Genomic DNA, 16,111 nt, shown 5'->3' on the forward strand with positions numbered 1-16,111 from the left:
TATCTCATCCATTCACGAGACTTATTGTCGATACTAATATTCTCAGCGTTAATATTCTCGACGTTATCTCAATGCCCGAGGAAAGATCCGTTCCCTCGGATTATAACTCTTTGGAGAAGGAAGCACATCGTCCCCTCGTCCACACTATGTGTGGTTATAATAATTACGTTATATATTATCATATAAGTATATTTAATTGCTCGTTCTTTTAAAATTGTTGTTTCAATTTGGATTCTTACAACATTCCTCTCTGTTAATGCATGTTCTTGATGCGAGGGAGCAAAGAAATCCAAGATGGATGCAACATCGAAAGATGATACTTTTATTCATATGGTTGTACTCCATATGACAATATTGTATACACTCCAATGAGTATCTATTATTGTATCGCCTTATTCATGTATTTGCCGAGCTTCAACTTCCAAAATATGGACATCACCAAGTGAGTAATAAATCACTTTCCCTGACATTTGCAAACAAGGATGATCAAGTCCTAACAGACCATGTGTCCAATCTGTTTTACTCATTAGGTTTTTTTTCTTTAAGAGTCTCTTCTACTCATTAGGTTTTTTTCTTTAAAATTTTGATAAAATGTTAGGATTTAAGTTCAATTTCGAGTTGGAAGTATTTACGTGCTAGATGAGTACGGACTGGCTGCCTGAGTTAATAATGATTTAAGTATCACCTTAGCGCGCTGGTAGTTTCTTCACGAGTTTCACGATTTCATGTCTCTGCGATTATCTGAGTTCAATCTTTGATACACAGCTAAAATTTTGATAAAATGTTAGGATTTAAGTTCAATTTCGAGTTGGAAGTATTTACGTGCTAGATGAGGACGGACGGGCTGCCTGAGTTAATAATGATTTAAGTATCACCTTAGCGCGCTGGTAGTTTCTTCACGAGTGTCACGATTTCATGTCCCTGCGATTATCTGAGTTCAATCTTTGATACACAGCTGCGTATTGCTTTTGCACTGTTTTTGTAAGTTTATCTTGGATTTAAGGTCGCTGGTGACTCGTGAGGTCTCACCGTCTCTCTCTCGGAGGAAGCTCGTGAGTCGTGACCAAAAGCAGACCAACCCGTGACGTTGTCCGGAGAAGCAGACGAGTCACGCCATTGTCCAGTATTTCACCTCACGTAGGTGCACAGTCCAGCAGCTTTCCAGAATCTCGTCCTAATAAGTACTACATTAGCACAAAACCACCTCTTGGTAACTGCAACAAAAGGAACCAGAACCACCATCCTGCTCCAGGAACATAACCTGTAAATGCATTGTCCTCGGGACCTACATCTCTTGCCAACGGTAGACCAATAAAGGTTGAGCCTCTACGTCTGGACGTGTAATGCAGCAGCTTCCAACTCTCCGAGTGCATGATCTTGCAAGCGTTTAGTGAGGCAGATAATATTAACGAGTATAGATGGAAAGTTGAGAAGCGAGAGGCATAGATCCTAGAGGAGATTGTCTAAGAGAGATGTCTGACCACTCGAGGCAGACTTTTTGTATTCTGGCCGTCTTTTATTTCTGTGTTTCGATCTGCTACGCTCAGGCGGCAGCTCCAGCTCTTGCAACCAATAGCAATCCCAATGCCGTTCAGCTTATCGAGGAAAAATTCATGAAATGGGTAGCGTTCGTGCGCTCGTTGAAGCACAGCGTTTACAAACCCGCAAAGAATCAATTCAGCTGCCATTCCACCATAATTGTGGACAAGAAGCCTGGAAAGGGAGACTTCATGTCCATACAAGAAGCAGTCGACTCGGTGCATCAATTTAATCTGTTCAGGGTGGTGATCGAGATTCACGAAGGGATTTACTTGTAAGTATTCTGCATACAAGAATGCTGACTGCTAAGTCGATATTAAAGCTCCGTCTCAACTCCTAGAGCATTAAAGGCTAGACGGTTTTACATGGGAAGCACTGCTGCAATTTGAAGCCTTCAACGGGCTTCAAAGCCCTTTAGATATTCTGGGCTTTAGACATTCTAGTGAAGGACAATGAAATAATTCATGTTGCAAATGAAAGCCAACAATTGAACAAGGTTTCAAAATTTTGCATACAAATATATGTATTTACCCTTATTTCCTTACTCTTCAATATGAAGGTTAGGGCAGGCCTTCAAATTTCAGGGCTGCGAAGCACCTGGCGTTGATGGTCCAGGTCGTAGCTTGCATTCTGGACTGAGCGCAATCTGGATTCTGCTGGGTATTGCAGGGAGAAAGTATCGGTTCCCTATACCAAACCTTTCATAACTTTTAAAGGTGCCGGTAGCAGCACAACCATCATTCAATGGAACGACACAGCAGATGCTATTGGTGCTGATGGCAAACCACTCGGGACTTTCAACAGTGCCACGGTGGCAATAGATGCGCCATACTTTATTGGTCGAAACATCACATTCAAGGTGAGTAGTCATATAGATAACAGTTGTTTGAATTCAATGTTCCAAGGTAGTTAGCGTTAACGAACGTCTGCGGTTTTTCTCTGCAGAACGCGGCTACACACCCCGCTTCAGGCTCTGAAAATAAGCAAGCAGCTGCAATTAGAGTGTCTGGCGATGCGGCTGCCTTTCTGGGCTGTGAGTTCTTGGGAGCACAGGACACCTTGTATGATCATCGAGGTCGACACTACTTCGAGGAGTGTTACATTGAAGGCTCGGTAGATTTCATATTTGGGGATGGTCTCTCTATGTACAAGGTAATGCCTTGCCCCTGAAACAAAGCGGACCTGGATTTTGTGTGAGAGAGTGATCAGAGAGAGAGAAAGAGAAAGAGAGAGGGGCTCAGAGGGCGTGCCCATTGACTCGATTGGAACTTTGTTTTGAGTCAGAAATGCCACGTCCATGCGATAGGTGCCTCCTACGAAGCGGTGACAGCACAAAATAGAGCGAGTCCCCTGGACGATAGTGGCTTCTCGTTCGTGAATTGCAAGGTGACAGGGTCCGGGTCGCTCTATCTTGGCAGGGCATGGGGCAGTTTCTCGCGAGTCGTATACGCATACACGTATATGGACAGTGTTGTGCTGCCAAAGGGCTGGTACAACTGGGGTGATCCAAAACGCGAAGGGTAAAGAGTCAAGATATCATCGAACTCTCTCTCAATCTGTTCTACTTGCAGCTCCCTCATTTTGCTCTCAGAGTTTCACTCTTTCCAGAGCGCATTCTATCAGAATCTTTCAATTTACAGCTCCCTCATTTGATTTGACCATTTGCATGATGGCCGTAACGACTGTGTCTTTGCAGGACGGTGTATTATGGGCAGTACAAATGCTATGGTCCGGGAGCAAACTCTGTTGGGCGGGTACTGTGGTCCAAAGAACTCACAGAAAAGGAGGCGCAGCCCTTCCTCGATCTTACTTTTATCGATGGTCAAGAATGGCTAGGATGAACTAGTTTCGTTCAGTTTAAGGATTTCTAGTCCCAGAGAATGACAATGTCTTTTGTTTTCAAGGAAGAAGTTTCGTATAAAAGTTATGTTTATAAGCTAATCGTCGCATTGCTAGCAAATGTCGATCAAGTAGTATAGATTTGAATAGGCACACTGTTAGTGCCGGGACGTCGTTATAACCGTTCAATCTGAGCCTGTAAGAACATGTATCCAACCCAAGTAATTCACAAGCGTTCATGTTCCGAATCCCGGAACCCTGTGCAATCCTCTATCTCCCATCATGTGTTCAACGTAACAACGTCCCGTCGTCCACCCGAACCTCAGATTCACACCAGTTTCATGGAGAGATATGATTGGTGCTTGTCTAAAGGCCATGTTCATGTAAAAATCCTTCAAAAGAATCTCCAAGGAGACACTATCAAGTACCATATTGGACAATACAAGATCACTTTGCCAAAAAAAAGGTGTAGAATGGCAGTGCATTGTTGCTTTCATGTACTGTTTGAGAGATTCATGATGAGAGGTAGCTTTAATACTAGAACAACTCGACTATCAATGCGAAAATTGGCCATCATATGGGAATTTTCACGCACCTTACAAACAATAATCTCAATCATTATAGTTTTTAAAACCATACAAAGTATTCACCATGGCTAGCATAACTTAAACTAAGACGATGATAGAAAATGTATAACTATGCAGCTCACAAGACCTTGCATGTGTGCTAATTAAGAGGTGTATTTCATCTCTCTCTAGTTAAGGATGATACACCCCAATGTCACATCCTTGCGTGAAAGAATCAATCACGTTGGATCCTATTTGGATATAATATTCAACCGTCTCAATAAAGAACTAACTAGCAACAAATCCATGGCAAGCCACTTATTGCTTGTACCATAGGAGATTGCTTGAGTAAGATGAGGAGTTACTTTTGCAATGTTGCTACAAAACTTAAATTCAAGATTAGGGGACTACTAGACAACTGTAATGTAGCAAGAGATACGAGGAATGTCACCTTCAAAAAACTTAGCAAAGCTTTACCCATATTTGTTTGGGAAGATTTAGATTTTGATATTGGTAAGGAAGGAGCTCATGGAATGCTTACTTTCAACATAAAGAAAGAAAATAGCATAAATCCTCAAAAAACATATCACAATTAGGTGATTCATGAGACATTGCTTCTTCACTAATGTCATGTTCTCCACCTTCTTCATTGTTATTTCCACCTTCTTCCCCCATATCGTGATCCTTATCTTCTTCCCTATATCTATTGGTATCAACTAGATCCATTGGCATCTCCATATCCATATCCATATCCCTATCTTCGAAAGTGGGTTTACTTGGATGAGCAACTTGGACCAGATACCACCATCTGGGATCAAAATGATCCGAATGAAAGACCACCTTTGTTCAATAGGAAAAAGCCATTAATTATTTTCACTTACACTTAAGTATGTAAGAACATATATGTCATAATGTTTTAACAAAAGGAATTTAATTCAATAATAAGTACCTGTTTACATTATTCAGGAAGAACAAAATTATCACTTTCATTGGTCCAAAGTTTGGTGGATCATGGATTCTATGGGAAAAAGACCACTAGCATTTTTTCTAACTATAGCATTGGGGCCATTGTCGATAGCCCTTAGCCGTGATTGCTATTGAGGATACGAAACGTGATGATTTTCTCCCTCAATACTTTCCCCATCTTTTTACAGTTCCATTTTCCTTGAGCAACCTTTGATACAATATGATCCTCACCATTTTTATGCCGATGGAATGGCATATCAACATCCATGGATGTAAGAAACTCAGTAACATATAACAATGACTCTTATACAAGCAAATCATTTGCCATGCTTCCTTCGAGTCTTACTTTTTGCCTTACAAATCCCTTCAAAGTTTTCATAAATTGTTCAAGTAAACACATCCATTGACTAAATGGCAAGCTGCTCTACTATGTGTACAAGCAAGTTCACCTGAGTTGTCATAACGGTTTAAGAAAAGTGCTTCTCAAACAAGCATACAACTTCGATGGAGTCCACCCTAGCCTTTGGATCAATGTATAATCGGGTGTAGCCAATCACAAAACTCTTTGATGGGTAGTTTTGGGGCCACAATATGACGTGCTAGTGGGTAATATTTTGAATTCAAGTGACTCGTGCTTTCATTATAATTTTTCCTGGTGTAATGATTACCTTACTAGCTTAATAATGAGATGCAATCTAGCAAAACTTGCTATTCTAAACATCGCAGAGCTTGATATATATCACTACATGAATAGTTCTATCATCTTTTGCACAGTCTCAATGATGTATCTTTGTACATCAGGCTATCCATAGTCTATCTTGTCATCTACCCACAACTTACCACCTATTGTCTACCTGAATCTCTAATTTTGGGGTGTTGGTGGGCAATATTTGAATTTTGGGCGACAACTCGTACTCTCATTGGAAATTTTTTAAAACGTAATGATTGCCTTACTAGCATGACAATGAGATGCAATCTGTCAAAACTTGTTGTTTTGAACACCGCAAAGCTTGATACATGTCCCTACATGAGCAGTTATGTCCTCCTTCGTATAGTCTCTGTGTTGCATCTTTGTACATCAAGCTCTCCATAGTCTGTTTTATCATCTACCAACAGATTACCACCTGTCATCTACCTAAATCTTGCCACCTACCATCTATGCATATATCTCCCAGCACTAATCTAGATTCAAGACCACCATGCTGAAGTTGGCTTGGTGCAACCACTATATTGGTTCTTGGAGGTGGCTGTAGATACTCCTAATTAAACCAAAGAAAATGTATCTACATTAATTGGCTGGGTCACGTGAGACCCACATTGGAGTCCCATAATTGTTCATATATTTGGCATCAAGTTTAAAACAAGTGGTTAAAAAGTAATCAAAAATGAAGACAAATGTATTTCCTTGTGCAACCATCAGACTAGTTCTATTTTAGTGTGGGTTATAGTTAATCCTAAATCAAGGAACATGTCTTTCCTTGCAACCACCACACTGGGGAAGTAGCAAGCTAAGGGTGTTCACTTTTTGTTCACTCCCCAATCCTTAGGAGGTGGAAAAACAAGCCTTTTAGCACACAAAAATGCAAATCTCACCTACTTCCCTATGGATCTAGTCTTTGAAGTCTTTAGACACAACATCACACATGCTATTGTGCACAGAATTGTATAGTCTGATCGAAAATTCGATGCACACACAAAAAGTTTCTTTGTGTCACACGGCATGGTTCCAGGGTGGTCACACCTTTGTCGTGAACAGAGAGTGTCATATTAAATTCTAAATTTCTTGCTCATTTTAGATTAAATGTTATTGAAACTTTGTAGGTGGTCTCTTTACATTATATAGAGCTTAACTTGATTTATTGGTAATATTTTGAATGATTTATCTAATTATAAATAATTATTTATAATAAATAAAGTCATAAAATACATGCATTTTAGTAGCACACCACATTTTTTTAGTATTTTGAATAATTAAGCAAATCCAATTCAGTGGAAGGTTAGTAGGCACATAAGGGTGTGTGGTTGAATCATCAAATCCCAAATCCAATGGTTAGATTTAGCAAGATTGAAGTTTAATTTTTACTTTTACTCCTGAGAGGATCAATAAACAATATTAAAAATAAATCTGGTAATTCTCAAACATGACCAAACATTTCAAAAATGTTAATATTTTTAGTCCTCTGCATGAAAGGGCAAGCGTACATTTTTACAATCCCTACTAGCACGACTACGTATGAAAAATGGCGCACGTACTAACGAAATACGCATGTGGACTTATCTGTTGGGGATTAAACTTTGCACGGCTGTTAGGCTACCCTAGACGTACATCCACGCAAGATTTGGTCTCCAACTGATTTGGTATGCGCCACGTGGAAGGTATAATGCATAGATTTTTACAAATCCTTACTAGCACGACTAAACCCTAAACCCTAAACCCTGAAAAACCCTAAACCCTGTTGGGGATGAGACTTCACATGGTTCTTAGGCTACTGTAGATGTACATCCATGCAAGATTTGGTCTCTAACTAATTTGGTATGTGCCACATGGAAGGTATAATGCATACTTTTTTACAATCCCTAGTAGCACGACTAAACCCTAAACCCTAAACCATAAACCATAAACCCTAAAAAACCCTAAACCCTATTGGGGATGAAACTTCGCACGGCTCTTAGGCTACCCTAGACGTACATCCACGCAAGATTTGGTCTCCAACTAATTTGGTATGTGCCATGTGGAAGGTATAATGCGTACATTTTTGCAAGCACTCCCTACTAGTGATTGCGTATGAAAAATGGCGCACGTACTAACCAAATACATATGTGGACTTATCTGTTGGGGATTAAACTTTGCACGGCTCTTAAGCTACCCTAGATGTACATCCATGCAAGATTTGGTCTCCAACTGATTTGGTATGCGCCATGTGGAAGGTATAATGCATACATCCACACAAGATTTGGTCTGCAACTGATTTCGTATGTGCCACGTGGAAGGTATAATCCCTACTAGTGACTACGTATGAAAAATGGCAAGCATTGATATATATGAAATTCAATATGATATTCAAAATAATAAAGTTCATAGCACGAGAGAGCTCTAGAAAGAGAGAGATAGAGAGAGAGAGAGAGAGAGAGAGAGAGAGAGAGAGACCTTATACTTGAACACCTTTTCAATGCTTAATGTTTACAATTATGACACACGGCATTATTTTTAAAATACCTTATGTATTAAATGTGGGAATTGAGATATCTGAAATTCAAAATCATACTCTCAATTTTAAATATGCACGTGGGGATGAAACTTCGCACGACTCTTAGGTTTAGTGTAATAATCGCAAGCATTGATATATACGAAATTCAATATGATATTCAAAATGATAAAGTTCATAGCACGAGAAAGAGAGAGAGAGAGAGAGAGAGAGAGACCTTATATTTGAACACTTTTTCAATGCTTAATGTTTACAATTACTTCACATGGCATTCTTTTTAAAATACCTTATGTATTAGATGTGTGAATTGAGATATTTGAAATTCAAAATCATACTCCTAATTTTAAATGTTTATGTTAGATTTGAACAAACTATAAACTGAGATAAACAAAGTAAGAAGAACATCATGAAAGTACGAAAATGCTCATACATCATAAAAGTAAGAACAATATCATGAAAGTACCAAAATGAATGTGTACATCATCATCATCATCGTGCAGAAGTGCATCCCTAAACAAGAAATGTGTGAAGCCTAAACAATCATCCTGAATCAGAATCTGATAACTCCACATATGATCCTCTAGTCATCCTCTGACGTGGCTCCTGTATGACCCATTGCCCAACCATCCACTGTGTGCCCTCAGGCAAAACCGGATCAGATGGGCCAGCCTCATCTCCTGCATGAGATGGGCCAGCCTCATCCTGATGAAGAGGAGGGCATGCTGCACGAGCCACTGCTGCCATCTCTGTCTCCCTCACCTCCTCTATGTATGTGTGTCTCAGCTCCCAAAGTCATGCATCTGCAAATACTCGTGCCTCAAATCCAACGTGAGTAATCGTCTCTACATGTAGAAGATGCTGGTCTCAGCCCCGCCCAAGCTGCTACTCCACCCGCTGCTGCAATGATGTCTGAAGCTCTGCCTCTCACTCAATACAGCATGCCTCATCACCTGGCATGAAATCACCATATGAGAAGCGTCGCGGAACACACGCTGCAACCACTGACGTATCAGCATCCTGCTGCTGCAGTAAAGTTCTCTGTGCCTCCTCCCTATAGTGCTCTGTCAAGACCACACGGGGCGAATGGATCAATGGCCTGACAATGACCAAGATATAGATCATCCATGTCTAGTCCTCTGTATGTGGCCACATCAATGTCAGCAAAGCATACAGGGCACACTGATCGTGCCACCATGTGGCGGGTCATGCAATGGAGATGTGCGATGTGGCCGCACCCTAGTCCAAACCACCCTACGGTGTCAAAATCCTCGTGGAAAAGGACACAAGTGGCGGTAGGAAGCCTGGCTATGATTGGTGCATCTATGGGTGTCCTAGTTAGCACATCTACAGGAGGAGCGGGGTACAGGGCCATGCTGGGGTTGATCCTATGGCGAGATGGATCACGACTAATATGTCTCAACTGCAAAATATAGTGCTCCGCTCTATGGTATGCTTCGAATCCTCTGCTCCTCCAAATCTGCCTCCAATAGTCGTACACGAGACTCCATATCCAGTCACAATAGATGTGCCTGCAATGCAAACATGTCGCATACATGGTGAGAATTAACCAAAAAACTTTAGTTCAAAACATGCAACAAAAAAATAAACTAAAATAATAAGAATAACTAACCTCGTCCCTAGACTCGGCCAACAATGCCTCCAACTCTGCAATCCGTGCGTCTCGAGTCTCCAACTCATGCTGAGGCGATGTAGATGTGGGAGGTGGAATCGAAAGTGATCTCGATAGGGTAGAGACCATGTCGTGCAAGGATGATGCCACTGAATGAACATCGCCCCTAATCCGTCCTCCAACAGCTCACAATGCCGGTGCAGGGATAGTGTGCAACTCTGGTGCCTCGCGTCGACACCGAGTCTGACGCTCTTGACACCCCATCCTACCATGTCCCGCTCTTGATCCTGGACGGGTACTAAGGTAGTCTACCCGATGACCAAGCACAAACTCAGCGTATAGCTGCATGGAAAATGACCTGGCTATCTGACGGTTGTGAGGCAATCGACCACCATTCATAGCGAGATATCTCGGATAAATGTGTGTTGCTATGACTGGATGCCTACAATGTAAAATATGAAAGGGCAGCCCTGATCGTGGTCGCATCGCCTCAGTGTGACCATCCCAAAACATATCCTCTAAGGCCTGCCTGTGAGGTGACTCACGCTCAAACAACTCTCGAATGGCTCTCCAATCCAAGCCATGACCAGTGATCTCTGCCTCAACCTGTGTCTGAAAGGTATCCACAACGTCCTTAACTGTGTCCAATCGACCCAGAGCATCAATGACTGAATCTAGACTCGCAACCAAGTGAGGGGGTGCCCTAGCATCCTGTAGTGCCCTCATCTCAGATCTCAGAATCGCTATCTGCATACGAATAGTGGTGCCAGAACCTGTGCGCTGGCTAGCGCATGCACAAAAAAAACACATGGAAATTAATATTCTATTTGGGTAATGAAAATAATATTCTACTCAATATGACTTATAATCTATTTACGTAATGAAAACTATTTGTACGTACTCCTTGATGAGGTAGGATGTCGATGGGATCATCCTATGCATCTACCAGTAGATGGGCCAAATGTGTGGCTATGGCCTACAACAGTGCTATGTTGCAAATTCAATTCGTATTTACAATTATTTACAAGTTGTTCACTTTAGAAAGTCGGTTTCTTCAAGCTCATTCTCCTTGTCTATACTACCCACCCTTGCTGTAATTAATAGTAAATAGCTTTTGTTCTAGATGCTCCCTCCATTTTTCGAGGCTCTAGACTACCATGGGCTCTACTAGCATGTCAAAGTATGTAGTAGAGGTGTATTTTTGAAAGAGAGATGTAAAGATACTGAGTGATAGAAAGAAAATGTTATGTACAATACATTATAATGGACTACAAGGAATAGATGCTAACTTGAAAGATATAACCCAAGGCAAGACCTGCATACTAGAATATTCCACATGAAGGTGGATAAATGCACCTCTCAATAATTGCAAGTGGAAGTCAAATTGCACCTCTAAACATATGCCAAACTAAAGTAGAATAGCATCTTGAAATGTATAGAATATAGAGGAAATGACAATATTTATAGGATAGAGATAGATTATGGTCATTGAGATAACCCTGGTTATACTGCTTGACTTGGAGCATCTATTGAATGATTGGTTGGCATGACTGGCTCCTAGCTAGTTGGGAATAGCTAGCCCTAAACAACTTTTTAACTAGGCCTTAATTAGATCATCTTGCTCTAGCTTGTTAACTCAGCCTACTTACTCTACCTAAATTATGAAACGACTCTTAACTAACTATATAATCTATAATATTCCACCTAAAGATAGATAAACGCACATCGCAATAATTTCTTTTGTTAGATGATTTCTAAAAACAAAATCTAAACGTTATATTTAATTCAAAACATCACTAATTTAAAAAATAACATGCAAACTACTTTAATCTCTTTTTTTTTTAATAGATGATTTTAAAAAACAAAATAAATACTTTCTGACATTTAAATAAAAACTTCATTAACTTAAATAACATAAAAGCTACCTTAAACTCTTATTTTCTTTTTTTTTTAAAGATGATTTTTAAAACTAAAATTTAAACGTTTTTTATTTAAATAAAAATAGTACTAATTTGAAAAATAACATAAAACCTACTTTAATCTCTCTTTTTTTAAATAGATGATTTTAAAAAACAAAATATATACATTTTCACATTTTAAATAAAAAATTATGTAATTAAAAAAAATTATTTAAAAAAACTTTAAAATGCATTTGAAATTTTGAAATATTTTATAATTAAATTACATATTCCTATAAACTAAAATAATATAAAAGCTACTTTAAACTCTTATTTTCTTTTTTCTAATAGATGATTTCTAAAAACAAAATTTAAACGTTATATTTAATTCAAAACTTCAGTAATTTAAAAACTTCAGTTATATATATTTTTTAATAGATGTTTTAAAAAAAATATTATATACTTTTTGACATTTAAATAAAAACTTCACTAACTTAAATAACATAAAAGCTACCTTAAAATCTTATTTTCTTTTTTTTTAAAAGATGATTTAAAAAAATAAAATTTAAACATTTTTTTATTTAAATAAAAATAGCAATAATTTAAAAAATAACTTTAATCTCTTTTTTTTTAAAGATGATTTTAAAAAACAAAATATATACATTTTCTTATTTTAAATTAAAAATTACGTAATTCAAAAAATAATTAAAAAAACTTTAAAATGCATTTGAAATTTAGAAATATTTTATAATTATTCCTTTAAACTAAAATTGAAATAAATTTTTGCAAAAAAAAAAAGCTACATAAAAAAAACCTTACGTGGAATCTCCCGCTCCGTCCATCTCCGTCGTTGTCTGTTGGTCGTTCTCCGTCACTGTCGCAATTCCGTCGTCGAGCTCCCGCAAATCCGTCGATTTCGATGAGGAGGAGCTCGATCGAGGTATGGAGAATGAGGGGGGTCCCTCTCTTTATATACGAAAATTTAGGGTTTCACTACCTCGATCGAGGTATTTCACATGCCACATACATATCGATCCATCATACCTCGATCCAAGTATAGACATGCCACGATACCTCGATCGAGGTATTTTACATGCCACATATACATCGCTCCGTCATACCTCGATACCTCGATTGAGGTATTTGACATGCCCCATACACATCGGTCCATCTACCTCGATCGAGGTATGGACCTGCCACGATACCTCGATCGAGGTATGTCAGCTGCCAGCCGGATCCCACATACCTCGATCGTGGTATCGGACTTGCAGCCAAGTCATCGATCTAGCATACCTCGATCAAGGTATGTCAATTGCCCTGTCGGATGTCACATACCTCGATCGAGGTATTTGACACGATCGAAGACATCTATCCACGATACCTCGATCGAGGTATGTGGACTTGCCACAATACCTCGATCGACGTATAGCTGGATTGCCACGATACCTCGAACGAGGTATAGGTGGCATGCCACGAGACCTTGATCGAGGTATAGGCTCGGTTCGGTGAAAAAAGTCTAGGACCTCGATCGAGGTATCGGCTTGGCTCGGTTGTCCTCGTGTGTGATTTTCATTGGAGATAATACCTTGATCGAGGTATTGCAGACCGAACCAAAACCTTTGTATTTTCACTCGAGCGGGTGTCACACTCACCTGAAAGTGGTCCGGAAGTGGACACCCTTAGCTTGCTACCTCCCACTGTTTCTATTTTAGTGCGGTGTTCACAAAGTTAAACATTTTGCTTTGTTTAAAAGTTAATTCTAAATGAAGGAAATACATTTTCCTTCATTTCAAAATTAATCCTAAATAAAGGAGAATGTATTTCCTTGTGTAATAACCACACTTGTTCTATTTTAGTGGGGATTGCAATTAATCCTAATCCAACCAAAACATATTTCCTTGTTGCAACCACCATGTTGGTCCTTATGCAAAGTTTTGGAACTATTTTAGTGTTGATTGCAGCCTAGGGGGCATTATGTTAAAACCCCATATAGCATGTACGATCAAAGGGTGTTTAAAAAAAGCCCTACCTATGGTTTTTTCTAACCTATATACACCCCTTCTATAAATTTTAAGAGGATGAAAGTATCCCCTATGTATAAAAAATTTCACTTTGTGAATTGAAATGACCCTTATGTATGTATATTTCCTATAACTGCATAAAAGTATTAAACCCCTTTTGTTGAGACACATGCTATCTTAAATATTACTTAGTGGCCTACTTGGGGCTTGCACAGTTAATTCTAAAACCAAGGAAAATGTATTTCCCTATGCAACCAATGCAATATTGGTTCTATTTTAGTGTGGGTTGCAGTTAATCATAAACCAAGGAGAATGTATTTTCTTGCAACCAGCACACTTGTTCTTAGAACTATTTTAGTGCTGCTTGCAGTTAATCCTAAAATCAAGAAAAACATATGTTCTTATATACCAATTATTGCTATTAGCACAGCAATTGCAACAAGCAATGGCCACTATTAGAGCAATGAGTGCTACCAACAACAATGATTGTGATAATAGTATTATTTATATTAAAATTGAAACTTAAAAGATATTATACACGATAAGTATAACAACCTAGCCATTGTTGAGAGGGAAAATTGAACATAGAGATTACATCCAGAGACAATTTAAAACAACTCAAAAATTGTTAAGTGCCTCATTGAGCAAAATTTGAACAAAAGAGATTACAACAACTCAGCATTGCTGAGAGCCTCTTGGACAAAAAATGGAACAAAAGAGATTACACATTAGGAAAAAAGGGAGCTCATTTTGGGGCCTTTTAGAAGAGAGAGAAAATAGGCTCTCAACCAATCAGGAGTGGGCCAACGTAACGTTGAAAAATCAGCAAAAGAAGATGAAAATAAGAAAAAGAAATAGTACTATATGTTCGTAGAAGCATGTCACATTAATGACGTGATCTGATTTGAATCTTTTAAAAATTTATTTTCTGTGCAGAATTTGGTGATTCTGACACCGCAAACGCGTCCGAAACTGCCCAAAACCCCAAGAACGGCACTGGAAATGCTGGAATCGGACATCCGGAGGCCCGGAAACGGCCAAAAAAGGCCGAAAAAGGCAATTTGCAGAAAAACGCGATTTGGCACATTTGAAATTGCCGTTCCGGACGCGTCTGCGGTGTCAGAATCACCAAATTCTACACAGAAAAGTGTTGCTCTTATATGAACATTGAATGTAAAGCATGTGAAAGAATATATTTATTCCTTTTCACATTGACATTTCTCATGCAAGTATCCATATTTTCTTGCTTTTGTAGAGAGAGAAAAGAGAAAATAGTGAATTTCTTACAGGGCCCCAAAATGAGCTCCCTTTTTTCCTAATGTTTATAAAAAATCAAGAATTGGTGGGAGCCTTAGAGCCCAAAACCTTACATTTGAAAAAGATAACCACTCAGCCATTGATGAGTGGTTATGAGGCTCGTTGAGCAAAAGTTACAAAAAGGATATTTGTACAACTCAATATTGCCAATTGCTAATATATCACCATACATTATCGTATACACAGGGGCTAGCCTAGCTTGCCCTGTTTGAAATTTTTAGGAGTCCATGGAGGAGATGATGGAGATAGGCCAAAGACCATGCACAAATATAGGACTCACAATCCAACCCCCCCAACAACACAAGAAATCTTTTCTCTAAAAATCCTTAGCCCTTCATCAACGTCTCAAGGGAATTGATGGAGCATAGCCATAAAGAGGCCAGCTGTGTGCATGCAATCCAAGGTGGTGACATGCAGATATGGGAGGAATCAATGGAAATTATGAAGACATTCCACAAGAGCAGGCATTTCAATTCCTAGCAAGTGCAACACAATGACCTTGTATAAGATCACGTTGTATCGAGGGGGTGGAGCTGCATTTCTTATAGTTTTTGAGTGGGTGAGTAGTGGAGTAAATGAGCAGCGGACCAGATGAGCGGATGAGAGCTGGAGGAGGGAGCATGGAGCATAGTAGCAGAGTAGGGGCGGATGAGAGCAAAGTAGCCAAATCATGTTCGGGGCCACGATTAAATAAACTCTAATATTAATTAGCCACCTTAAATTATCTAAATTTGAGCCACCATGGTGGATGGAGGTCCAGTGGTGACATCTAAATAATCATGAGACATCTTAATAAGCCACCTTAATTAGTCAAAATCTAAGCTGCCATGGTGACTGGAGGCCCAGTGGTGCCATCCAAATAATGATGAGACATCTTTAATTAATCAAAATTTGAGCCACAAATTAATCACATGCCTGGCCATCTGGGTAGAGCTATATTTTGCAGACATTCTTTGCCATGTAAAGCTTCATCAAAAGGCCTTTAAAAATAGTAAAATTTGCTGTCCAACTTCATTAGAGATGAGGGCACCGTGATGATTGGGACAATATTGCTTGTTTTTCCCCAAAAACAATCACCAACATGCAAGCCCATCAAATTATAGAATCATGAGCCACTTTGAATCTCATG

General features: G+C 39.2%; 1 protein-coding gene across 1 annotated transcript; it reads left to right on the plus strand.

Moving 5' to 3' along the window:
* Positions 1-1,286: 1,286 nt before the first annotated feature.
* On the plus strand, positions 1,287-3,763 carry LOC147880280 (putative pectinesterase 53). Its single transcript, XM_087370735.1, has 5 exons — positions 1,287-1,813; positions 2,209-2,398; positions 2,485-2,691; positions 2,824-3,059; positions 3,236-3,763. Exons 1-5 carry the CDS (start codon positions 1,473-1,475, stop codon positions 3,378-3,380), a joined length of 1,119 nt encoding a protein of 372 aa, XP_087226861.1. The 5' UTR covers positions 1,287-1,472; the 3' UTR covers positions 3,381-3,763.
* The last annotated feature ends 12,348 nt before the right edge of the window (positions 3,764-16,111 follow it).

This window comes from Dipteris shenzhenensis, chromosome 32 (genome assembly GCF_047967505.1).
Source record: "Dipteris shenzhenensis isolate YYH24624 ecotype China chromosome 32, Dip_SZ_1.0, whole genome shotgun sequence".
NCBI lineage: Eukaryota > Viridiplantae > Streptophyta > Polypodiopsida > Gleicheniales > Dipteridaceae > Dipteris > Dipteris shenzhenensis.